This window comes from Cololabis saira, chromosome 2, assembly GCF_033807715.1.
Source record: "Cololabis saira isolate AMF1-May2022 chromosome 2, fColSai1.1, whole genome shotgun sequence".
NCBI lineage: Eukaryota > Metazoa > Chordata > Actinopteri > Beloniformes > Belonidae > Cololabis > Cololabis saira.
This window is the reverse complement of record NC_084588.1, coordinates 12,772,725-12,800,135: the sequence shown is the minus strand read 5'-3', so window position 1 is coordinate 12,800,135 and position 27,411 is coordinate 12,772,725. Positions and strand designations below refer to the sequence as shown.

The 27,411-nt window shown below is 41.7% G+C and overlaps 1 protein-coding gene across 10 annotated transcripts in view; it reads left to right on the top strand.

The window, feature by feature from the left end:
* LOC133458284 (C-myc promoter-binding protein-like) overlaps nt 1-27,411 on the top strand; it is a 99,853-nt gene that overhangs the window by 59,388 nt on the left and 13,054 nt on the right. For 2 of the 10 annotated variants that reach the window (XM_061738028.1, XM_061738019.1), the window contains exons 13-28: nt 2,008-2,153; nt 2,390-2,428; nt 8,929-9,062; nt 10,021-10,153; nt 11,337-11,543; nt 11,668-11,796; nt 15,175-15,316; nt 17,530-17,658; nt 17,983-18,075; nt 19,024-19,143; nt 19,333-19,482; nt 20,462-21,633; nt 23,254-23,482; nt 23,704-23,807; nt 24,858-25,033; nt 27,192-27,353. In XM_061738028.1, the coding sequence (XP_061594012.1) occupies nt 2,008-2,153; nt 2,390-2,428; nt 8,929-9,062; nt 10,021-10,153; nt 11,337-11,543; nt 11,668-11,796; nt 15,175-15,316; nt 17,530-17,658; nt 17,983-18,075; nt 19,024-19,143; nt 19,333-19,482; nt 20,462-21,633; nt 23,254-23,482; nt 23,704-23,807; nt 24,858-25,033; nt 27,192-27,353 (3,265 nt within the window). The remainder of the gene's footprint in view (nt 1-2,007; nt 2,154-2,389; nt 2,429-8,928; nt 9,063-10,020; nt 10,154-11,336; nt 11,544-11,667; nt 11,797-15,174; nt 15,317-17,529; nt 17,659-17,982; nt 18,076-19,023; nt 19,144-19,332; nt 19,483-20,461; nt 21,634-23,253; nt 23,483-23,703; nt 23,808-24,857; nt 25,034-27,191; nt 27,354-27,411) is intronic. The other 8 variants (XM_061738100.1, XM_061738045.1, XM_061738083.1 and 5 more) reach the window with 5 other exon arrangements.

Sequence of the window (27,411 nt, the reverse complement as noted above, 5' to 3'; positions counted from 1 at the left end):
TGACCGCTGGAACAGAGCCCTGGAAGGTGGTCTGGATCACAGCTGAGAGGAGCTGGCTGGACGTCACGGATCCTCCACAGGGGGATATCTGTGGCCAAGGACATGACATAATGACCCGAGGACGGATGAAGCAGCTCGTGATTCATGTGTGAAGTCCTGGCCACTCTTTGACTTAATAGTCATAACCTAAAATGACAGCCGTCGAGACTTTTCCTTTCTGACTTTTAAAAAGTGTTTTAACTCCAGCGTACGTCAGTCTGGGAATTAAACATGCAGGCTCCTCTTACAGTTGTCGTTTTTGAGACCTCTAACTTAGAAAACACTTGCAGAGATTTTATTCTTCTTTTATTGGAGTTATTTATTGATATCCATCTTTAGTGACACGAAACCTTTCCAGATCCTCTTCATTGCTGTCCGGTGTCAGTAACCGATACCATAAACCTCTCGATGGTCCTGTGAAGAGAGTATTTTTATAGGTTTGTAGATGTTTAAAGGTTTGTTGTGAAGGATCCGAGTGTTTGCTAAATGAAGACAGACTTTTGTTTGTCTATCGAAGTGGATAGAGGTTTTCCAAAAAACAAACAATAAATCTTTTCTATTTTCATCAGAAACAATTTGTGGAAACCTTGCTGGTGTTTGATTCGCCTGCTCTGGAGATCTGTAGAAACAGAGTGGGACTCTTATTCATTTTTTGGATATAAATTTCTTGTTCTGAGGCAAAAAAAAACACTTATGTTCACACAATTCTGCCACTGAAAACAAATGAAGAAAATAAATCAGTGAATACTGTGATAAAAGATCGCAAACGCTGCAGGATTTTGTCATCCAAGAAATTGCTGTTGACCCAATTCAGAAAAGTTGGGACTTTATGGAAAACTTATTTAAAAAAAGGGGGGCGTTGTACAAATGAAGAATCCATTAAAAGGGTGAATTTGTGTTTGAAGATCTACAGTTTACCAACAAATGTTTGAGAAAATCACGAACAATTCAAGCACTCTGGAGAAATGTCCGTTTGTGAAAAGCAACGACACCGTCCTGAGCTTCCCTCAGACATTCATCAATATCTGCTCAATATAGATGTATAGATATACACCTCAGAAATTCTTCATTGCTGGATGAGTTCAACACCTAAAAAACCTTGGTTTAAGTTTTACATGGTAAATGATCATTTTTCTAATAATGACGTGGCATGCATTAAAAAACAAGACAAATTAAAAGTATAGATAAAGCTGCAGTGTATTTATGGCCTTTTGTCATGGATTCTTTAACTTTTGTACTGAATCGTCATTACAGTCACATATTTATGAGTTGTTTGAAATTAAGTCCTTTCCTTCCTTTTGATTTAAAAAAACAACAACAAAAAAAACATTAAACATCTTTTATTTGTACTGTTCACAAAGAAATAAAATCCAAAGTAAACGCAAGATTATTTTTTTTTCTTTATGGATTTTGCGCAACTTTATGCAGAGTTGGGGCTTTGATGACGGTTGCATTTTCAGGCTCCGTTGTTACAGACTTAACTGCTAGAAACTCCTCATGTTGAAGTTACACAGATTTGTTTAGAGTTGAGCTGCTTAAAGACTCTTGGTGAGAATCAACTGAGGTTCCTGGTTTGAAGCGGTCAATGTTGCAGTTGAGATTATGTCAGCGACAGGAAGCGATCCGGCCCCGGCGTCTGAGCCGTGAGCCGGTGCTCATCCATCCTGCTCTCCGTCTCATCACAGCTGCAGTTTATTACTCACTTCAGCAGCTTTTAGCATCTATTAAGGAAGCTTTTCACAATGCTGCTGCACATCCCAGATTGGCCATTACGCTGATAACGCCGTGCAGCTGGTTACACAGGAGATTTGTGGCCTTTCATGCAATGATACAGCACACGGAGGACGTGTATTAATTGATCTTGTGAATGATTCCATCTGTTGGATTTAAGTTATTACAAGAAATTCCCACATCTAAACAGGGTAAGGGATATTTTTCAGGCTTAACGTACATAATTTCTGTCCTCAGGGTTCTTGAAGAGCCGTGATCGCTCACACCAGAAGTTCTACTCTCTGATGACCAAGACCCAGATGTTCATCCGCTTCATCGAGGAGTGCTCTTTTGTCAGCGACAAAGATGCCAGCCTTGCCTTCTTTGACGACTGTGTGGAAAAAGTGAGCCTTTGAAAAAAATTAGCATGAAACCAGATGACCTTTTCGTCTTCTACTTTTATGTTTCAGCCTCTCTTTTTTTCTCCGAGTTTAGCGCAGCTCCTCTGTGCCCCACATGCTGTCGTATGATTGGTTTTGTCTCTCTTCTGTGACACCTCACTTGTCTTCAGCCAATCTGCCTCTCTCCTTTCTGCTTTCAATATCTTGAGTCTCTCCCTCTCTCCTCTCTTCGTACGCAGCTTTACAATTCAGATCGGAATGCGGAAAAAGGAGGGAAGGTAAGTCTGTTATAATGAACCGCTCTGATGGGCATGGCTCTGCAAAAAAAGTCAAATCAAAAATCTGAATGAAGGTAGATTGTAAAAGTAACAGATTCTGTCCTAAAGGCCAATAGCATGCCCTCAGACAATCATCCATCCTTGCAGATTTGATTGACATTTTCCTGTTTTTACATCCTTAGACCGTAGTTGTGCATTTTGCTTTACTTCCAGTTACATCTGATCCCCTTCATTGGTTTCCTGCATTTTTAATGATGATTGGAACATTCACCGCCTGCGTTATATTTGCTGTCATGGCAGTTTGTTCAGAGATTGCCAAAGCATCTCTTCATAAAAAAAGCCACTCGTACAGTTTCTCTGCACAGAGTTTTGCACTCAGTTTTTCATGAGACTAGTGGGTAAGGGCTGTTAGCACTTAATTGATTTCAGTAGCACTAACAGAGCTCAAAGTTTTCAGATTTTTGTGGATTCCCTGAGCTCATATCCTTCAGCGAGACGATGTGAAGCCTGGCAGAGGCAGTTGCTGCATTTTCTATGCTGCACTGGCAGCGTTTTGAATAGTTTGACCCCGTGTCCTTACGGGGTTGTGCTCCTCTGCTGGACTGTGTTTGCGTTGAAGGTTAAACGTCACGTGTTTGCAGCCAAAGTCCATGCAGCCACTTGTTCCCAGTTACACATCTGCGGATTGCTTGTATTTACTGGCGACATTTGCAAACAGCTCTGAACTAGGCTTGACTGACCTTGAGTTACTTTTGTCTGTGTGTGTGTGTGTGTGTGTGTGTGTGTGCACGTGTGCGCTCTCATTTCTCAGCTGTAATTGTGAAATAGTGAAAGTGAACCCGGAGACCAGCGTTCACGATCACAGACCTCCCTGCGGCTCAGGTGTCCTCCCTCTGCTCTCGTTGCTCTTGTTGTTCGTCTCTTCATTAAATCCTCACACTGTCTCTGTGAGCTGTGGCTCCATCACTTTACGTACTTTTGTGGAGGCCAAAGCACACAATCCATCACAGAAGGTGTTTAAAATGTATTGATTCCCAAGGGGGGAAATATTGCAGCAATAAAACTAATTAGATTGTGTTGGAACTCAAAATGAAGTCTTGAAATAGATTAACTATGAAAAAAGAAAAAAGAAAAAAAAAGAATGATTATCAGAAGCTGAGAAAATACAAACAGTAAAAGGCAAAAGCAAGTGAAAATGATTGTCTGCTGATTCAGTATCTAAATAAATGAAGACAATTTGTTACTTTAATCACGTAATTAAGAAGTGTGTTTATGTTGAATTTCTGGGTTTCTTGCCCAGCCATTGCTAGTAATAGTTATTAATCCCTCTATTCTATATATTAGAAACTGATGAAATGATTTCGTTTTTGGCGCTCTGGTTAGTTTACGTTCTGATTGTGAATCGTATCATTACATATGTACTCCTATACTTTCCTTTTGAACCTAGAAAGTTCACAGTTGGATTTGAAAATGTCAAATATGACCTGAGGGAGAATCTGGGATCAGGACTGGATTTGAACTCGTATGAGATCAGGGACTGCTCTAATAAAAGAATAGTTTGACATTTTCGAAACACATTCTCGGTCTCTTGCAGAGGGTTAGCCGGGAGGTGTATAAGGTGCTCTTTTTGGTGCCCAAAAACAATATTTCTGCGGTTTATTTGACTCAAAAATAAAGTGTAAAAGGGCAAGTTGTGGTTTGAAGGTGGTGCTGTGCAGCACCAGGAGCTGAAGCGTTAGTACCTGGTTGTGCTTTTCACCTGAGGAGAGCCGGGGTGGACTCCAGCAGATCCTTGGGATCCTCAACAGGAATAGGCTTGTATGGATGATAGATGTATGGATTATTGTTAAAATATCTCTGAAGTCAGGGGAAGTTTTAGTTGAATATGGTAGAGTAGTAATATCACCTTATTTCAACTTCAGTTCATTCAGCGCACCCAGACGCAAAGCAGACGCTGTCGTACCACCTGTCTGGACTTTTTATGGAGATAAGAGCTGCTTTTCAGTCTAATCGCTCCTTCACCATCACAGCCGTCTGCAGTCTCTGTGGACCACTTCATCAGGTGATGAATGACATTATGGGCCCGATTTACTAAGATCCTAAATAAAGAGTACTAAATTGCGTGTGCACTGAAAAAGTTTGCATGTGCTGTTGTTGTGTGTTTTGCGGGTGATCAACTAAGATTGCGTGCGCAATTGATAACAGGTGCAAACCGCAGTATTTAAATGAGGTGTTGCACGTCTTACGGTTTGCGAGCGCAGAATGAAATTTGACGAGTTGGAGTTAGAGATATTAGTGGAAGAGGCAAATTGTTGCCGTATTCAGCACCCCTGCCGTGAAAAGCACCCCCTCGTATATTCAATGATAAGTAGACCAAGAAAAAAAACAACACACTGACACTTCAATATATTTATATATACACACTCACACAAACACACACTTAGGAGTTTATATTATATATATTTACAAATATTATGGAAGACAACACAGTAAGCAGGCTATTAATTAATGACATCAATAACCATTCACCCGATGTTTGTTATCTGTGACTGTGATTGTGGGAAAGTATGACTATTGTGGAATCCATGAGCGCATTTAAACATGAATCATTAACACAAAACTGGACGCTAAACACTTTTTTCTCCATGAAAACACGTGATTTATTTATTATCACAAATAAAAAAATGAAGGTGCCTCCTGTGGCAACCTTTTGCTAAATAATACTCAATTTAACATTCAAATAAAATGTTTCTTCTTTTGCATGTGGAGATTAGCACCTTCCTTTCGAACGTATTAAATACAGACGCAATCACAATCCCCGCAAAAACTTTCAGGCTTGGTAAATCTCATTGCGCGTGGTAAATGCATATTTGCATTTTCCCCTCCCAGTATTTAGCGATTTCTGGCGGGTACGCCCCATATTGATTATTCATCAGGGCAAAAGTACTAAATGAACAGCGTGTGCTATTTTGCTCATTTGAGAGGCGCAGTCCTCTTTGCACACTGTTAGTAGATCAGCTGGCACATTGGTTTGCGGGTGATGTCAAGTTTGCACACGTTTTTACACACGCAAACCTTTAGTAAATCAGGCCCTATGTGTTTTAGACAATCAACTTAAAAAAAAAAGCACTCACAGACTCAAGACTAATGCAGACCAGTTCACAAACACACCTAGATTTAAGCTTTGACAGTAATAAGCAGATGCTTCACCGCTGACAGGAACCAGAAGCTCACATTATAACGCAGTTGGCTCTTAAGTCCTTAAAAAAGCCGTTTGTTCCAGAGATCCTCTGCATCCAAATCACTGACAGCACTTCAGTTCATATTTCACACATTCCTCTCTGAGACTGAGGAAAGTTTTCCTTTAAGCCTCAAACATTCCAGATGGCAGATGAGACAGAAGAACGTGGAACCCCGCAAATAAATGACTGTCTCCGTTGTTTCCATTATGTTGTCGTATACTAACAAAAGCAAAGAGGTGAAGTATTTTGCTTGTGAAGGGTGATGGAGCAGAGCTGAGGACGGTACTCGTGCCTGATATCAGATCAGAACATTTTACAGAGAAGTGCATCGGATTCATCTTTGGGGGCCAACGTCTCGGCTGGTTTGTGCTCTGCCTGTTTGAAAATGAGTTCAGAGAAACATTGTGTTAGACTTTATTAGATAAAAGAGGAGCGCTTTCTTTAACAGCCCCAAAGAACAGACACCCCCACACTTCAGGTTTCACTAAAGTCGTTATCACAGTTGAATTATAATCAGGCTAACTAGACTAAATTATAAGCTTTAAGCAGCAGTCTCTCCTCCCTCCTCTCCAATGTCAATAAAATCCCTCCCTGTGCTGCTACTGCCTGTAATCAAGCACCTTGTAATTTATTACGTCTGCCACCGTGACTGCTGATTTTCTTTTCTTTTTTTCTCATTTGGACTCACTTTAAATCTCAGTCCTTCTACTGTAGGACTCACAAATCGTCCTATCGGGCTGCCTCCCTCAACAACATCGCAGCTGTAAAGTGTGTGCCTTAAATCCAAACCTAATTTGTGGCAGTAATAGATCACGTTAAGTGTTATCGTCGTCATTTTGTTTTACAACGGCAGGAAAGTCAAACAAATCACAGCAGGAAATCCACTCTTAAAAATTCAGTTGAACAGTAATTTAATGGTCCGGCAGAGGTGAGTTCAAGCTTGTAACTGCCTTGTATCAAACTTGGAGACTTAATTAACATAAGAGCCTTTTAAAGAACAGAGGACTTTACCTTGATACCTTGTGATTAAAGCACATTAATGTAATAACATGGTACAGCGACTGATCAATGTTTCCAGTCTATTAACTTGAAGTGGCTGCAAAGGTTGGAGATAAATTATTCACCTCTTGAGAACATTTTCAAAAAAATTCCCATTATAAACATAGTATTGAAGACCTAGATATATTACTGTGAAGATTACTCTGCAGAGATGTTGTTTTTGAGAAAATAACCTCAGTGCACAAATGTGGATTCATTGAGTCTATTCACTCAGGCTAAACAATTAACCTACTGATCTCTCTGTAATGGTCAATGCAGTACTCTTATTTTAGTTTTTAATGCCCAACGGAGCCTTTTATTTTCAGAGACGTTTGCAGACATGCACGAACGGACCACAACAAAACTGTGGATGTAATTTCAGTTAATCCTTAAAAGCCCTCCTGACTCTCTCAGGCATTTATTTTAGGAGTACTAGCCAGTCTCCTGGCGACCAGGGAGTCTCGTCCAGTCTGAGGAACTAATGAAGAGGTGTACATCGGAAAATGGGCTTTATGGAGCTTGATTGACCAGCATTTGCCTCCTGTAGTTTTCGGTTTTAATGATCAGTCAGTCCTTTGCTCGGTCACTCTTTTTTTCTTGTCTCAGTCTTTCTTGTATCTGTTAGACGCCTCTGCCACGACGTCCACGTCAGGAGACGTCCAGGACGGGCGTTCAGAGTTACTCTGGGTAGTTTTTGTTGGTAGTAGAGATGGGAGGCCACGAAAACTTTCCTGAAAGAAATTCAATATTGCTTCAAATGAAATTAAAACATATATTTTAACATGAAGTGCATCACAGTAACTGCCTGGTTACTGCTGTTGCCTCACAGCTAGAAGGTTTTCCTGCTTCAAATCCCTGCAGGAGATTATCTGTGTGGAGTTTGCATGTTCCCCCTGTGCTTTTAGGTTATCTCTGGATACTCTGGTTTCCTCCCACAGTTCAGAAACATGGATGTCAGATTAATTGAAATGCGTGGTTCTGCAATAGACTGGCCAATGGATGGTTGGATGGATTTTAACATAATAAAAATCTGTGTGGTGCTTTAAGCAGAGCTACTGTTATTAGCCAATTATCTTGGTATTTAAGTAGATGGAGAATTTCCTTTAGTTGAGGGTATTCACTAGCTGAGATGAGGCAGGCTTCAAAGTATTTACTCATAGGCATAAAACACCCCGTGCATCTTGATAATGGTTTATGGTTCAGAGGGTTTGGAGTTGGTTAAACTTGCATATTTGCGTTGAGTGTTAGATAACTTAATCTGCTCTAATAAGAGCAGCAAACGAGCCTGTGGGTTTATCCTTTAACCTGCTGTTCAGTCACAACAGTAACTGTATAAGTTGAAATGTTTGTGCAGCCTGATCCTCCTTAGCTCGGCAGTCATTTTTTAATTGGCTGTGCATTAATTGGACTAATTTGAAAAGTTGCTTCAGATTGGCGATTAGTGATTTGGCGCTTTATGAATTAAAGATGAACCGATCTGAAATCCGATTCTGGATTATATCGTACTGGATTTAAATTAGCTACAATTAGATTAGAATTTGATCTGGTTTTGGGGTGAAATGAAAACTGCAGCAGAGCTTGAGCATCAACCTACGGAGGGGATGAAATCATTGTGTACCTCACCCTGTCAGCTTGTTCTGGAGCCCCCACCCTTGGCTTTCACTGCTGCATGCTGGGAGCTGCTCATTAATATCAACACCATGATGATGGTGGCGTTGGCAGAGCAGGAAAAATAACTATCCTGCTTTATTTTTTTCCTTCATAAGTCGTGAAGCTGCAGTCGTTGTAAATGTGTTTGTCGTTCCCATATCCTGTAGCTCGATGTCTTGTACTGTGTATTTGTACGTGACTTGTTCTGTCAGATATCAGGCTGCAGAGGTAGAGGGTTTATTTCAGAGAGAGAGAAAAAAAGCAGAAAAAGGGGAGCAAGTTCTCTGGAGGAATCTAGGTCATCCTCCTTCAACTCTCCCAACTCGTTCTGTGAAGATCTGGTTGTTAGACTAACAATTGAAAGGCTGTTTGCAAAACTGCGCTTCAGTGAAGAGAATAACTTTTTTTTTCCCCTCCAACTCCCCTAAATCCACAGTGAAATATGTATTACAGAGCATTCTGACCTGATATATGTCAGGCTCTCCCTGCCTCTGTCAGCTGTGATAGATGGGGGGTCAGGGGACCGCGGTAACAACATCTCTGTGCGTGTTTGTACGCTCTGTTCTGCAGGTGGACGGCGACAGGCAGGAGGAGACCAGGCTGATAGAGATTGATGAATCCCAGCGCAGTGAGCACACAGTCTTCATCACACCTCCAGAGCTGCCCCCTCTGCCAGAGGGAGAGGAGCACCCGCTGTGTTACAGGTGCAAACTGCTTTAGTGTCTGACGGCAGAATAGATGAACAATTCTGCTGTTTAACGCTCCGTATGATACAGTTTGGTCATATTTGTAAGATTTTCACTTAGTTTATTTATCCACTTTTATAAAGGGGGAATAGGTAAACACACAGGCAGGTAGCAGGTTTAATCGCTCAACTGATTCAGAAAATAAATCACTTATATCTTTCGATAGGAATGTGCTCCTTAGTGCCTTTTTTCTGCCTCATATAGAAGATTCAGATGGCATGCAAAAAAGGGAAAAAAACAACACAAGTTGAACAGGTCTAGGCACGCAGGTGAAACAGGTGATTTACAGCAGGAGAGCAAAGATTATACACAGAGTTCAGACATGAGGAATAAACCACTGAAGTCAAATAGGACTGTGACATTTTTCACATCATAGTGTGGATTAAAGGGGATCAACTAATGAGTCACACTTGAAGAAAACTAAGGAAGGAAGTGGAAAAAAAATACTATATATAAAAAAATGTCCAAAGAGGAGGGAGAAAATAATAAAATGTTCTGTAAATGACCGTGAAAGCCGGTTACTGAGGACCAGCAGGAGATCAGGTCTCTTTTGTGGACTGTGTGGATCAAAGCTCTGCTTTCATTTCATTACCTGCTCACTTTGATGACACAAAATGGTTTAAATAACATGTGAATCTGAAGTCGAGGGCATGTTTTAGCAGTATGTGATATAATCTGTTTTCAGTCAGACGTGGAATATTATCAGTGACAGTCCAGATGTTTGACAGTCCCTTCATCAGGGAGAGCATCAGCTCACCTGGCAGCGTCCTTGGTGACTGCCTCCCAGTGTAGAACAGGAACTAAATAAATGCATAAACAAGCTGATAACAAGTGTGTAAAGTTTGTTTGTATGGGATTACAGAAGAAGAACCCCATGCTCTCTGTGACTAACGTGTGTTTGTGCGGTGTCTGTTAGGTACGATGGTTTCCCAGTGTTGAGTCTGGACTTGTTTGACCCCATGGAGGGCCTGCGGACGCCCCGCTCCCGCCTCGCTGCCAGGCACAGCTGTCCCACCAGCCCCGCCCCCATGTTCAGACGCACCAAGCAGGTCAGCACAACAGTGACCAGTGTTGCCGGACAGCCGCTGCAGGCCGAGCTCAGAGCTCAACATGTAGACCAGCGGCATAAAGCACAATTCAGACTGCATGAATACTCATTATACATAAGGAGAAGTTACAAGTTACAGTCCGGATGGTCGGTTTAACATCAAAACCAAACCCCTGTAAATCTTGTTTAGGATTATTAGATTTAATTATCATTATTATTATCTTTTGTGACGAGGCTGATGAAAGCAGCAGCGTCTGTGATGTGGATTTATCTCATACGCTGTACTGCCTTAAATAGCCTTAATTGTTCATCAAAAATAAATAAATAAACTAGGGTTGTCCCGATCAGGATTTTTTAACTCCCGATCTGATCCCGATCATTTGAGTTTGAGTATCTGCCGATCCCGATTTTTCCCGATCCGATCACTTTTTTTTGGCTCCGATACATTTCCGATACTTTTTCCCGATCAGATACATTTTGGCAATGAATTAAAAAAAAAAAAAAAAGAGGACTAAAACTCAATTTTCAAGTTTCTTTTATTGTCCATTGGAGAACAACATGGACATATATTTCAACAAAGCTTATCAGCACTGGTGCCACAAAATGTAAAAACATGAGATTGTAAACTAAAACAAAAAGTGCTGAATAGTGCAATAACAAAAATAAATAAATTTAACTTCAAAAGAGGTAGTTGAATGACATCCAGTCAAACTCACAAACACAAGAAAATTAAAATACTTTTTGGCTTAACCTTAGTGCAACATTCTGAATGGCATGAAATGAATAGGAACAATTCAAACATGTAAACCTTGTTAGTTTCGCTTACTTCGTCACTTCCGGCCGGAAGTGACGCCGCCCGCTGGCCGGAAGTGACGTTAAATGCAACGATATATAAAACGATTTAATATATATTAAAAACATGTATAACTAGGTATGTCCCGATACTTTTTAGGCCGATACCTATGTTTTGAAAATGCCGTGATTTGACCTGATCGATCGGGCGGCCGATCAATCGGGACAAGACTAATTATTAGATTTAATTATCATTATTATCACCTTTTGTGATGAGGCTGATGAAAGCAGCAGCGTCTGTGATGTGGATTTATCTCATGCGCTGTACTGCCTTAAATAGCCTTAATTGTTCATCGAAAATAAATAAATGAACTGTAAATTTTTGTCCACAGGAGATCAAATCAGCCCAGAAGATAGCCAAGAAGTACTCGTCCATCCCCCAGCTGTGGTCCAAGTGCCTGCTCCGGCACTGCTACGGCCTGTGGTTCATCTGTCTGCCAGCTTACGTGAAGGTCTGTCACTCCAAGGTCCGGGCGCTTCGCACCGCCTACGACGTGCTCAGGAAGATGCAGGCAAAGAAGCTGCAACCTCCTGATGAGGTACAGGTCTCCCCCGAACAACTGTTCGCTCAACTGGATTTGAGTTTGGACTGTTTGGACTTTGATTTAGATTTCTGTTTAGATTGCTGTTTCTGCCTAAACATTGGCTCATGTTTTCTCCCAGGTCTGCTACCGGGTGCTGATGCAGCTGTGTGGGCAGTACGGACAGCCCGTCCTTGCTGTCAGGGTCCTCTTTGAGATGAAGAAGGCGGGGGTTCACCCCAATGCCATCACCTACGGCTACTACAACAAGGTGCCTGTATCAGAACGTATTTCTGAACGTATTTCTGTGGTGATAATAACCGAAGTAGAAAACTTTTTGCACACCGGATTTGCAGAAAGGTGCGTCGGAGGAGGAAAGCTGCAGCCAAATTTAAAAAGAAAACTCCCGCACACTTGTTTATTGTGGTGATAATAACAAAACGAGCAGCTTTTTGAAATTCAAATATGCCAGAAAACTGAAACATATATATATTAGTTAGTTAGTTTCAATTTATTGTTCTTTCGGAAATTCTTTTTGCATCTGTGGCAGTCAGAATACATGGTCAAAAAACAGAACAATATACAAGAGAATTCGACGTAGAACGATTAACAACGTGATTAAGTGCAGTATAGTATAAAACTATACAATAACTTAACACAATTATTCTTAAGTGCTTCATACCAAACCTAGTGGATTATGAAATTAATAATGCATCTATAATTTATTTAGCAGAGCTTTAATAGAGGGTATAAAAGATCTTTGGGCCCGAGAGGTCCTGCAGAGGCGGTACCTGTACCTCCGTCCTGATGGTAACAGCATATATACAGGACTGTCTCAGAAAATTAGAATATTGTGATAAAGTCCTTTATTTTCTGTAATGCAAAAATGTCATACATTCTGGATTCATTACAAATCAACTGAAATATTGCAAGCCTTTTATTATTTTAATATTGCTGATCATGGCTTACAGCTTAAGAAAACTCAAATATCCTATCTCAAAAAATTAGAATATTCTGGGAATCTTAATCTTAAACTATAAGCCACATCAGCAATATTGAAATAATAAAAGGCTTGCAATATTTCAGTTGATTTGTAATGAATCCATAATGTATGACATTTTTGTTTTTTTAATTGCATTACAGAAAATAAAGGACTTTATCACAATATTCTAATTTTCTGAGACAGTCCTGTGTGTGTGTGTGTGTGTGTGTGTGTGTGTGTGTGTGTGTGTGTGTGTGTGTGTGTGTGTGTGTGTGTGTGTGTGTGTGTGTGTGTGTGTGTGTGTGTGTATATATGTATTAGATTAATTTAGCTGTAGTTTATATTGAACTTGAGCGTTTGAATTTTGTGTGAACCTTCTGTCACCGAGAGTCGTCTTACTTTAATATGAACTACTTTCCAGTCGTACGTCGTCCCAGTTAGGTAAGAAGTCAGAGTGAAATCAGCTGGAGCCCGCGCAGCGTCGTCTGCAGAGCGGTAGGGAGATGCTCTGATGCTACGTCTCTGACAGACGGCACAAAGTGTCTACAGAAACTAAACTAGTCTGTTGTCAGGGTCGGAGTTAAGATCAGATCAAGTGAAAAAGAGGGGGGCTTTGTTTAACTGTCCAGTTTGACAATGTTACGATGTTGGTCAGATGGCGAGATGACTCTGCATGGACATCAGGCCGTGAATGAATATGGCTTTTAAAATGGAGTTGTGCGTAACAAGCAGACTGTTTGGAGCCTCATTATTGATTGAATCCACAGTTATCAATCTTCTCCATGGTTGGTAAAGAGATTTGTGACTACAGTGATGCCTCTGAAGACCCTCTGCATGAAAGGATGAAAAGAAAACAATGGTGGCATTTGCAGTTGACTTCCAGGGTTGTATGACGATGTGTCAGGGTGAGTCATGCTCCTGTCGTGGTTGGAGTCTGTCCTTGATGTGGGAGTCCAGGGAGCATCGCTGTGAACTGGCTGATGAGGGAGCCGTCTCCCAGGAGACCAGGCTGCAGTAAAGGTTAGATAAATGGGCTTTGAGGGTCTTATTTCATCTTAGAAATGTAATTCTGGGGAGCTGAAGGTGGTGGATTCTTACACTGACATCACTCACTGCTGCAGATGTGCGTTTACAGGCTTGTTCCATTTTGAAGATGAAGGATGAGATGGAGGAGGATTGGTTTATGTGCATACATGGTTTGATTTTAGAAGTTATGACATCCTAAGGTTAAGACAGACCCAGTCAAGTAGAATTCCTGCATCACAGCAGAACAGTCTGAAAAGCATCTGTGTTGTTGTCATGAATGATCATTTTGTTTGTACTCTATATTGTTTGGGTACGATGTCAGTTTGATAGGAACCTTTTGTTGAATACTGGGCATTGGCCAGGCTTGTAATCCTCCTAATTTAAGTTTGTGATAAGAAATAAAGTACTGAGGAGAAGCAAAGATTCATACCGCTCATATCTGACAGAGAAATACTAAACTACATAAATGCTCAGTTTAGCTGATGAATGGAAAGTTATAAATGGCTCAGTCTGTCCAAGAGTTAATAAACAACACTTTAAAAGCTCTAAAGTAAGCACTTTATTTGTTGTCTTTATTATCAAAATGTAAGACATTAACATTAAGGTTTTATTGAAGTTATGTGCTGAATTGTTGTCTGGAGTCTTGAATTGTGAAGGTGTGTGTGTGTTTGGGGGGGGGGGGGGGGGGGTAAGGTATTAATATAGTCCTATGCTGAATGCTAAGCTTGAATCAGCAGGGTAAATATCAGTGATGTGTTTATCCGCGAGCTCTAGACGCGTTAACAGGAGGATATTTTTCCTCCTCCTTTACAGAGCATCATCTGTTAGCAGCCACTCTTTATCGTGCTAAACGGTTGTCTCCTCGCTGGACATCTAACTGTCAGCAGATAAATGGCTAAATACATTTTCCTAAGATAAGGGCCGATATTTAGAATATAAAGATTTCAAATTGTTCACAGGGGCATTAAGATGTTTCTGATTTCAGCCTGAGAAAAAAGTTGTTTTATTCCTGTCAGAACCTTATTATTCATCATGAAAAGGAGTGTTTATAAGCATTAAGTGCAGTTTTTCCAATAGAAATTGCCCTTTCGTTACCTCATTTCAGCCTCATTTCAGATGTTGTGAATCCTCAGAGCCTCCACACCAGAGCAGCCGTCCACATGAACCTGCTTCTGGTCTCTGGCATACAAATCATGTTTTTTTTCTCCCAGGAGACTTCTGAAGTCTGCTCTGGGGACAAACGGAGACTGACAAACGTGACTTGGTCGCTGACAGCTGCAGTGGCATTTTTTTTTTTTTTTTTGGTCTCTGATGCCGAGTGTTTCTTTGGACCTAAAACTGCTGCTCTCTCTGCCTTTGATGAAAAATTAATTCAAGACAGTTTTATATGGAGCAGGGTTTGGTTCATTTTTAGTTCACTCGAATCTGAATGTGTTGTTAAAAATTTAATGGATGACGTTTGGGGGCTGTAATGCACACATAGCTGAGTCTCTTCATGTTCGGTAATTTATTCATCGAAATAATACAAGTACGTTTTACAGCGAGAGATCGTTGAGACATAAAAACATCACTGGGGTCTTTTCTTTTCCAGTCATGTCACGTCCGTCCCCTGACGCTGTCCCTCCTCTGCTCCGTTTCCAGGCGGTGTTGGAGAGCACGTGGCCCTCCAGCACCAGAGGAGGATACTTCCTGTGGATGAAGCTCAGAAATGTCATTGTGGCCACGGCGCAGTTCAAACAGGCCCTACGCCGACATGCACCCTTCACCCAGAGCCCCCTGTCAGGTACCTGAGGTCACCAACACTTTTTATCTCAGTGTCTGGAGATAAAAGAAAATATAGCAGCAAATGTGAATAAATCCGATTTTTCTGTTATTTATGTTAGGATTTTTTTTTTAAATTAGATTTTCAGCTGAACTCAACACCTTTATTTAGATTGATCATCAATAATTTAGAGTTTCAGTTAAATATAATATAAACTAAAAAGAAAATTCAACAGTGTAGTGTGGGATTATTTCATAGAGCGATTAAATGATACAAGGCATTTGATTTAGTTAAGATTTGTTGTATAAATGTATTAAATATGATAACATAACTTTTCACACTACCCGTGAATAAGCTTAAAGGATTTGGAGGGGTTTTCTCTGCGCTTTTATTCTTAGTTCATTCTGTCTTTCTGCAAAATCGTCAAATAAACTCAATAATTTATTGCAGTTTTTTTTTAATTCTTTGTAATTTATAAAGGTTTTGGCCTCTGGAGGGAAATTATAAAAGTTCATGTATGTACGAATGTAGATGTGGGCGTTACTAAGGCAACATTAGATGATGAGATGACAAGAAGAGCTTAAAAAATGAGCCATCATATTCAATCTTTAGTCGTTTTCCTTAACTGTGATACTTTCCTTCACACACACATATCTTGGTACTTGGGGAACAATTTTCACCTCACAGTTCAGCTCACATGCTGTATCCCAGAGTGCACTGCACCGTTACCGTGCTCGCAACATGTATAATCTCCAGTTTCCAAAGCTGAAAACAACTAACGAATGTTTTAGAATTTTATGGTGGTATACTACATACTATTGATGACTGCGGGACACAATATGTACACAGTATGTACAGAGTGTACACAGTATGCCATTTGAAGAGCAGCTTTAGTGTGTTTCACTGAGTGTAACATGACTTCTGAACATTTTTATATCATTTTTCAGAAATTGAAAGCATTTTACATTTCACCAATGTTACTTTTTTGTGGGGAGGGCGGCAAGATGTAACATATAAAAACCTCTTAACTGTAGGGAGTTGAAGCGTGCATAAGCCCGGTGTAATGAATGAACTGTAGCATTACAGGTGAGACTGTACAGGATAATTATCTCAACGTGTTGATGTAAAACTCCCCTGCATGTGAGCTGCAGTGCCTGCTAATCCCGCCCTGCTAATCCCTGCTTTTTTAAGATGCTCGATTCTCCCGGTGACCAGCCGATGCCTCGCCATAGTTGAGCACCGATCCAGTCTGAAACACACCAAGCTTCCTGTAAAACATTTATGCATTCTCAGTTCAGTTACCAGCTGATCCATTTGCTTTAAGTTACTAAAATAGCAACCTGAGTGGAAACTGTCATTATGAACAATATTCACTGAAATACATTTGATGTAAAAAATCAGGCAGTTTATGATCTGTCTTTTATTTTACATGGAGAGCATTTAGTTTAAAGCTTTGTTTAGATAAATTGATTCAGGCGATTAAAGTTTACTCTCTGCAGCTGAAGCATCGCTGCATAAACAAAGCACTTTACTGTATGTAAACGAAGCAGCTTTACGTAAAACAAAGCATATTTATGTCAATGAAGCATCTTTATTCAAACCGAACATCTTTATATGAACGAGGCATCTTTACATCAGTGAGGCATCTTTATGCAAATGACACATCTTTATGTAAATGAAGCAGCTTTACCTAAACGAAGCATCTTCACGCAGACAAAGCATCATCTTCACGCAAACGAAGCATCTTCACGCAAACGAAGCATCTTTACGGAAACAAAGCATCTTTACGTACATGAAACATCTTCACAGAAACGAAGCATCGAAGCATCTTTACGTAAAAGAAGCAGCTTTACGTAAAAGAAGCAGCTTTACGTAAACAAAGCATTTCTACATTAACAAAGCATCTTTACATCAACAAAGCATCTTTACATCAACAAAGCATCTTTATTTAAACGAAAGATATTCACGTAAACACAGCAGCAGCTAGGATCTCGATCCGTTTGTGAAAGTGCTTTTTGAAGCTTCTAAACAGCTTCTTTTTGAAGAATGATGATGGATCATGTAAATTAATCCTGTAGAAACATACACAAAAGAGTCGCTATCAGTATTCAGCCTTTTTCTTTTTTTAGTCTACTGTATATATTTTGATAAACGGAGCAGAAGGAGAGCAGTTGAGCCCTGGTGGAGCAGAAACAGCAGACATCTTTCTTTAACCCTTTGTTGTTCTTGGGCAGATGGCAGTGACCTGGACGCCGAGAGTCACGGCAGCCTGGATAGTTCTGCCGACACTAACCCGGCCGAGCAGGGCCCCTACACCTCTGACTCCGTCAAAGTAGAACCCACTGACGATAGATCTAGCACAGGTACACTTCAGATGTTGCTGCTCCACTCCATCTCATGAGGCAGCCATGTCCTTTACATCTTTTTTCTTTTCTGTTGTTGACATATTTTGTCCTTCTTTCTCATTTGTTCCACTCACCGACTGGCCTCCTCCTCCTCCTCCTCCTCCTCCTCATGTCCCTCTTCCTTTTACACCTCCTTTCCTTTGCGTCCTGTTTTCCACTCTCCTCGCACCTGTTTTGAACCTCCCTTATCTGCCCGTGGTGTTTGCGGCTGTGGTTTCTGCTCTGCTCTGTCCCTAACCCCGCCCTTCACTCTGGCCCTGCCTGTGTTGCCCCTGCATGCAGTCGGCCGTGGGGGTGGCGGCGTGGGCGCCAGGCCCGGGGGGGCCCACTCACACTGGGGGGGCTCTGAGCTCAGAGAAGCCGCTCTCCACCCAGGTAAACCGCTCTCAATTCACCCCAGTCTCTCTCAGCTTCCATTTGTCTCCACTCAGCTGCTTTTGAAGCATTTTTATTTTCTAACTTCCATTCGTCTCTGCTTCTCTGTGTCTCTGTACTCTCAATCTTTTTGTTCTTCCTCCACTATGTCATCCCTCGATCACAAAAACCAGTCCGCTGCTCATTTCTCCTTTGCGATTCACTCTTCCTCTCACTTTTCCATTATTTTCAATTGTTCCCCTGGGCGGTTACGTTCCACGCTCTTTTTGATTATTCGTATAATTTTAATCAATAGGAAACGTACCTCAGCGGGAATTCACGATGGAGGGAATTCACGGAAGAGATAAAGCTCTTTTGTGCATTGTGTGGTTCATCGTCCTGGAATTAGTTTTGTTCTTTGCTACCAGTTACAAGTGGCCCCGTACCGTTTCCCTGACACGTCGTGCAGCCTCATGTTTTATTTAGAGGTGTCAGTACAAGAGGTTCATGGGAAGGATGAAAGAGAAGAACAAGTCATCAGACAGCTGGTTGCCAGGAGACCCAGAGACAGATGGGAGAGTCAGCCCCGAGTCTTAGCAGTCAGATTAATCAGCAGCTGGGAAAATGCATTTTTGTTTTCGCACAGCAACTGTAGATCTCTGGATGCCCCGAGGACGATTCCTTTATCCAGCACAGGGTTTTCTGACTTCTTCTCCCAAAAACAGGAGATAAAAGAAAAGAAACGCATCAGTACTTGTTTTTGTTTACTCTCCTTACCTTTTTACAGTGTGCTGTGAAGCTATAATTAGTTTTTACAGGAAAACACTTGCCATGATTACTTTAATTAAATAATGGAAAAAAAAGAAAAGTTTTTGTCCTGAAAATCTGTCCTTAAATCACTCGTTTGTATATTTTCTCTCCGTTCTTGTGTACATCGTCTGTCCTTCACCTATTTGTGTGTTTCTGCAGGAGACCAGTCAGACCTGGGTTATAACTCCCTGTCCAAGGAGGAGGTTCGGAGAGGAGAGCCCGCACCCCAGGACTCCGCCCCGGACAAAGATGACAAGAAAGAGAGCGACAGCAGCTCCTGTCAGTAGTCTGTCTGATCTGATGTCACACCATGTTTCTGAATACACCCTTATAAACTTTAACATGACATAACACTTCCCTCTGTCCTGATCTGTATGTTTCCTGACATGATTCATTGTTTTTGTGGAGAACAGATGTACAGTATGTCCAAAAAAGGCCCCTTTTGAATGATTTGTTCTGTGTGTTCAGTGTCAGAAACAGATAGTACCAAGGGAAGTAAGGACTTCCTCCCTCAGCTGGACCTGGAGATCAGTTCCTCCTTCAGACCACGAGGGATTGTTCGCAGCAGTTATCCGTACGATGATTCCTCCTGCAAACCCAAGAGCTCAGCCAGTGCAGGTCGGTGCCCATGAACTCAGGAGATGCTCTCAACATAAAGACTCGCTTTACCTCCACTTGTGTCAAAAAAGTTTTAATAATTTCAGTTTTGCCTCTTTGTTTTACTTTGGTAGTTAGCTCCTGTGATCTTTGGCTGCTGTTGCCGTAGAGACGAAGTAGATCAGAAATGGGCAGAAACCCCCCCCCCCCCCCCCCGCTATAATAAATTCAAAGCATAATTTCTTTTGCAGATAAAGTTGAAGTTTAAAGAGCTGAATATATTTTAAGTTGTTAAAAAGACTTCAGTTTTAGCTCGCCCCTGCCATCAGTGGCTTATTCAAAAGAACTTTTTCTGTAGTATTTCCTCTTGAAATTCGTTCCACTGATATTTTAAACAGTTTATCATCTTTTGCACTGTTAATTAATCCATATTTCTTTCATTACTGCTACAGAAAGCCAACAGGAAACCTACCGTATTTTCCGCATTATAAGGCGCACCTTCAATGAATGGCGTATTTAGAAACCTTTTCCATATATAAGGCGCACCGCATTATAAGGCGCACTAAATATATGGTAAAATACCTTACTACAAAATCCTACAGCAAATGCAAAAAAAAAAAAATCCAAAAAGAAAAGTACCGTATGTCAAACTTAATTAACAAATAAAAACCAGCTTTGCTCCGTCTCGTCAAAGTCGCCATTATGCGAGTCAGCGTTGCTGCTGTTGTCTTGAACGTCTGTGATGGTTCCTGACGTTTTTAGCGCCGTTACTTCGGCGACACCAACTACATTACCCACAATCCCCCTGACTACAGTAACAGAAATTACCGTAATGATCATATATAAGGCGCACTGCATTATAAGGCGCACTGCCGGTTTTTGAGAAAATTAAAGGCTTTTAGGTGCGCCTTATAGTGCGTAAAATACCCAAAGATGTCATCCCATCTCTTTTTCTCTTTCATGAAAATAATTTTTCATTTTCTCCTCCCTGCTCCGTCAGGCCACGTCGCAGGTCTCCTCTTCACCACCTCACTGGATGAGATCGCTGAGGTTCACAACAACAGTTTGCTCAGGAGACACAGGAGTGCTCTGGAGGAGGTGGTGGGCAGCTCGGGCAGCGGCTCCGCTCTGGACTGGCAGGGCGGGCGGCGGCGGCGCCTGAGCGGAGACACCGTGTGCAGCAGCGGCAGCGGTCACACCGTCCTCGGCCTCGCCATGAGCCAGGCGGAAACAGACCCGGAGAAGATCGCTGGGCATTTAGGTGCAGACGCCAAAATCCTCTCCTGTGCCAGTCACAGCGAGAGTGAAAGGTTTCATACTGTGCCTCTCGGTGGGTTAGAGGGATTAGCTGCTAAGACGAACACGCGCAGGAGTGAACACAGGGACGTGGAAGAGGAAGTGGAGGAGCTGGACTCCAGTGATGAGGAGAGGAATAATCCCGACGCAATCTTTGACTTGGAGGATCTGGATTCAGACAAACCCGCCACTGGAGCCAAACTTCATAAGCAACGTGTTAAAGCCAGCGCCAGCTACGGAGCAGCGGCCGCCGCGGCGTCCAAAGGCGCAATCAAGCGCACAGGCATCGAAACGGGCTTCGACCCGCTTTCTCTCCTGGCAGCAGAGACAAAGTCTGAGCAACGAGATGCTGATCAGTATCCAGATGGGGACGAGGCCAGTACGCCCAGCGCTCGAAGGAACCTGGCCAGGGAGATCGAGCTGTACATGAACCAGATGGACAGCCCGCTGAGCAGCCGCACGCCCAGCATGGACCTGCAGGACCCGACCAGCCCTCTGCTGCTGCACCCGCCCTCCATCCCCGCCCTGCGCAGATCCAGCCTGCCTCACGCCTCCCCCGTCAGGACAGGAGGGATGCCGCGCTCCCGCACCTTTCACCAGGCCTCCTCCTCCCAGCCCATCTCGCGGCAGCGCCTGTGGTCGTCACCGTCCTGCCAGAGCTCCAGTCCCAGCCCCCGGCCCAGCCCGCTCAGGGAGAAGGCTGACGGCATCAGTCTGGCGTCGCCGTCACCGTCCTCGTCCGCTTTTGCTCTGGACACCCTGCTCACGCCAACGCTGGACGTGTTCAAGACCAGTGTCTTCTCCGCTGGGAAGGGCGTGGCGGAGAAAGCCAGCCGCTGGTATTCTCGTCTCGCCACCTACACAACACCCACCAAGGTACAGAGGCTCCTTTCTGAGCTGCATCAACGTACAGGTTTATTTAAGAAGTGCTGTCTTATTGGCCTGTGAACCTGTTTTTAGAGTTTGTCGTGATATCTGAGTTTGGCAACAACAACAGTAGTGTTGTGAGTCTGCGTTATGAATCTCATTGTTGAGCGACTGCTGATGGATTTTAAGACTTATGGTTCTGTTTTACTTGAATATAAAAAGAAAAAATGCTCAATGTATTTAGACTTTTATCTGAAAGGTATCTAAAACTTCAGAGAAAATGATGGCTGAAACGCAGTTTGACTCATTGACTTTACCAGAAAATAGACCTTATTACATACATCTTACAAAAAAATTGAGTTTTAAACAATGAATATTAATATTGAACCTTTACTGAAACATCTGAACTGTATATTTCACAAAATAGCAGCATAAATGCAAAACAGTTGCTCTTTCGTTTTTAGTAAAATCAGCTAAACTGTTTAGCATGACGTACCCTGACTGGACACTTTAGCTACCTGTCACTTGCCCTATTTTAACAGAGGTTTGTTGTACTCATGGACTTTCACTGTCCTGTTCAGTTCTGCTGCCATCTGGTGGCTCTGAGTCGGCTCGTATTTTTGTGTAAAAAGCATCCAACTATCCTGATAACGTTTGGTAAGCCCTGGAAGACTTGTAGAGTGACAACAGAAAAGACAAACTCCAAAAAGATAAAACTAACAAGATCTAAATCTGCAGAGAGACAATGATCTGGAAGAGAATAAAGAAAATCAGACAGTGTTTATAAAGATCAATGTGATGACTAACACAAATCAAAACATTTGTTATCACTAAATCAGTTTAAAAAACTGCTTAATACTTACTACACAGTAAGTAGTACACATTACATTGTTGCTGATTGACTGAATGGAATTTAATATTGTTTCGTCAATTGAACGTAAAACGTAAAAATATAACTTAAATTAAACATGTGGAGAGAAACTGTTGGATAGTTTTGTGTGTAATGTATTAGAGTTTAGTTTCAACAACTGAAGTGATGACATCACACACAGCATCAGCAGGCAATATGTTTTAAAAAGCCCTGTTAAAAAACCTAAAGAAGATAAGGAGAAAGAAAATTAGATTAATTCTAAAATAACAACCATCTCTAATAAAAACCATCTGTTGCATCTAACACCGTACATCACCGTAGAGGTGGAATATTTTGTCACGTGTTTCAGCATTTGAGGTCAGTTTCGGTTTTGTAAAGCAGAAGTAAACAGTAGCATCAAGGATTGTTGTCTCTTATTTTTCAGTGTTGTAAGGCTGTGGTTGTGAGCTGTACAGTATTCTTTAGGTTTTCCTAAAGTAGCACACTGGTGTATTTTGAAGTATGTAGATTGTGTAATGTTTGTATTCTTCAGTGCCTTCCAAAAATGGCCCCGGTGAAAGTAACAACAGGAAGAACAACGAACTAGAAAAGAAAACTACTTTAGAAATAAGATATGGACTCAAGTAAAGAGGAAACTAAAGGACAAAAACACAACTATACCCAGAGACCCTGACAGTTACGTGTTAGTGAATGTTAACGTTCTTCTCCTGAGCAGAAGCCTCATCGACCTGCCTTCCTCTTCTCGTCTGTCCTCCCAGGACAGTAACGGGGACCGTCTGAGCGTTTGCTCCCTCGATGTCGGAGATCCAGACTGCTCCTCCCTGCTGGATGAAGAAGGCGGAGGGGAGTCGAGGTATTCGTTGGTGTCTCCACAGAACAACGGCCCCTCACGGCCCCGCAGGAGCCCCAGACGCAGCCCCCTCCACAGCCGGCTGCAGAGCCCCACGGCCGGCTGCAGCCTCGGGAGACCCACGTCCCTGCTGCCCGGTAACCCCCACCTTCAGTTCTCACACAAGTCTTTATTTTACCAAGTCAAGCTGACAAAACAGAGGGATTTGATTTTCTGAGCACTATTACTTCTCATTCAATATTGATTTCTTTCTTTAATTCCTTCAAACATCATACTGCTAACACTGTTTGATCAGTGTCGATTGTTTCTACAAATTGATCGGTGAGCGCTGTGTCACATGCTCTGATCATCTCTGCAGGATGCGTCGTCTCTCCACCCGCCTTCCAGCTACCAGACAAGTCAGAGCTGAGCTCTTCACGCTACACAAGCAACACCAGCATCTTCAACAACTACGCCATGGAGGTAAAACCGCAACACGACAAACAACAGAGCAGAACTGAGCAGGACGCTTTACTCACCTGCCGCTGGTGGACACGTTTCACTGAACCCTGGCTGATGACTTGTTTGCGAATAATGTTACGATAACAACGATAACTCACAATAAATGAAAGAGCTCGCTTAACTTTAATTCCTCATTTTTGATCCAATCAAACCTTCAGCAGAACCGGTTGGAAAGGTTGTAGCCATTTGGGTTCAACATATACATATGTATATATATATATATATGTATATATATATATATATATATATATATATATATATATATATATATATATATATATATATATATATATATATATATATATATATATATACAGGACTGTCTCAGAAAATTAGAATATTGTGATTTTCTGTAATGCAATTACAAAAACAAAAATGTCATACATTCTGGATTCATTACAAATCAACTGAAATATTGCAAGCCTTTTATTATTTTAATATTGCTGATCATGGCTTACAGCTTAAGAAATATATCCTATCTCAAAAAATTTGAATATTCTGGGAATCTTAATCTTAATCTGTAAGCCATAATCAGCAATATTAAAATAATAAAAGGCTTGCAATATTTCAGTCGATTTGTAATGAATCTAGAATGTATGAAATTTTTAATTTTTTATTGCATTACAGAAAATAAAGAACTTTATCACAATATTCAAATTTTCTGAGACAGTCCTGTGTTTCCTGTGTACATTCTGTATTTTGTATTACTTTTTTTTTTAATTTTTCCTACTTTGGGTACAATGATATACTACTTAATAGACTGTACATGGCAGCTTTCAAAAAGATCATACCATATATTGTTTTAACCAAGAAAAAAGGAAAGAAACATTCAGTAGAAAAACGTTATAAGATGTTGTCAGCGGAGCACATCGTGTAACAAACAACATGTGGCTGTTGAACTGACGTGAAAGGACTTGTTCCGTTTGCATCCTCGGTACACGTGTCAGCTGACCGCGTCCAGGATCTGCTGCTAAACGCAGCTCTGCATGTGTACGTGTCATCTCCCTCCAGCTGCTGATCTCCAGCTGCTCTCGCTGTAAGACGTGCGACTGCCTGGTGTACGACGAGGAGATCATGGCCGGCTGGACGGCAGACGACTCCAACCTGAACACCACCTGTCCCTTCTGTGGAAACCCCTTCCTGCCCTTCCTCAACGTGGAGATCAGGGACATGCGGGGACCCGGCAGGTGCGTGATGACGCTGAGATGCTGCTCTGAGCCGAACAAACACGTACTGGTTTTACCAAACAAGGGAAGAGTCTGAGTCGAGCCTTCAGGCTGACGCTTTGACACATTTCTGTTCACATCAGGTCTCTTTTCCAGACTGATGACTTGTCTTGAAAACGCTGCCATTTGTTGGCGGTTCTGCAGTTCGTCTCGCATTTAAACTTTGACAGAGGTGTCAAAAGTATTCACATTCATTACTCAGGTAGAAGTATAGATACTAGAGTTTAAAAATACTCCTGTAGAAGTTGAAGTATCAACTCAAGTTTTTTACTCAAGTAAAGTATAAAAGTACTGGTTTTAAAACTACTTAAAGTATAAAAATAAAAGTTATGTAAGGGGGAAAAAAGCCATTAAGGACAAAAGCCATTGAAAATGAATGCATCTTAGTATAATGCAAATATATTAAAGAACCATATATGTGTACTATTGAGCATTAACATGTGTTTCAGAGAGCAGCAGATATGATGACTAGCTGCCTATAAGTATTGTGATGGTGCAAAAAGTCAAACTTCAGAGGCATGTTATCATTTATCCTAAGCTTTATTGGAATGTACATCCAAGTTTAGTTGCAGGAATCTGAGGGAACGGATGTAAGAACAAAACTGGACAAGAACATCTGAAACAACCACAACCAAATTCACTCTATCCGGATGGAGCAATTTAACTGGATCGTTTTTTTTTAAAGGCCGAAATGAAATAGAGTAACGAGGCTGTTTTTAAAATGTAAGGAGTAAAAAGTACAGATAATTGTGTGAAAATGTAAGGAGTAAAAGCAAATTTCCCCTCTGTGGGACTATTAAAGGTTTATCTTATCGTATCTTATCTTATCTTAAAAAGTCGTCTGAAAAATAATTACTCCAGTGAAGTATAGATAACCAAAATTTCTACTTAAGTAAGGTAACGAAGTATTTGTACTTCGTTACTTGACACCTCTGAACTTTGATCGAGTCGAGTCACAAGTTTTTATCTAAACTCTTCAGCAACATCAAATTAAAACACCTCCTGTTCCGTCTTCGCACCGCCGCTACCGTGTGAACTGAGTGTTTCATGTTTCCCCGTGCTTTTACACGTCAGCCCCTAACTGTGCTGCAGGAGGGTCTGAATGCTCCGTTAGTTCCAGGCTGCTTAGTCAGGGGACACAGGTGGGCGGCTGTCATCACTTCTAATTGTTCCCACCCGGGTTGGCATGGTAACGGGGGCTTTGTGCGTACTCTCTGGCTTTTCTCACCCAGACGAGGTACACGTGTACACACACACACCGATTCTCTCCCTCCCGGTGTTTCATAAGATAAATGATGTCAATTAAAAAACATGAAAAACAACCTTTGGGACACTAAATGATGATTGTGAAGCTGCGTAACTGCTGGGTGCAGGCCGCTAGATAACTGTTCCCACTCCGCCCAGACTGTGTGGAAACAGCGGGAGAGGTTAAAAAACAAGCATGAAAAATAAAACCTACGTGATTTGAAAGAAGGTACAGTACATCCTTTTAGTCTGAATGTAACGTCCATAATTAAAATGATTTACGTGAATGAGCTTAGAGAAGAAAGAGGACTAAGAAAAACAAAAAAAAATGATCAGAAACATTTGTGTTAATGCTCATGATCACGTTGAGTTAGCTGAGTTAGCTGACACCAGTGTAACGTGGGGTTCAGTATCCGACTAGAGTTTCATCATGTGACCCGGGGAAGTTGAGGATTGAACCAGCAACCTTCCAGCTGATAGATGACTAGATAGTAAAAGAAGAAAAAAAATGATGTGAGTTGTGAGTCTGGTCTGTTGGAAAGAGTTGGACCAAGTCAACAACGCTGATTTGGAAAAGGATTGGATTGTAAATTATTGTAAATTTCCTTGAGATGGGTCTTTTTTGTCTGAATTGGGGCTAAAACAAAGAACTGAAAATAAATTTAAATAGTAAGGAGTTAGTTGACCATTATTTATATTTAACATTTAAGAAAGACAGATATTATTATGGTTCTACAGAGATCTTATGATTATGTTAATCCTTTAAAACATGTACAAGCTGCATCAGTGTGTGATATTGGTCATGAGAGCTGAGTACCTGCACTTCTCTGGATGGAAACGTAACTCCCGCTTGTGTGTACTCTTCCCCCCACAGGCTGTACTTGAAGGGCAGCCCGTCCCTGGACGAGGCCATGACGTCATCCTGCTCTGCTTCCACAGGCCTGAACACGGGGACGTCCACCGTGTCCACGCCCTGTCCCACCACAGCCGTGTCCCCTCCCTCCCCCACCGCCGCTGGGCAGGACTGCTCTGGAAGGTGCTGGCCGTCCCCGCCTTCTTCCTCTGTTCATCCGTCAGCTCTGGCATTAACTACT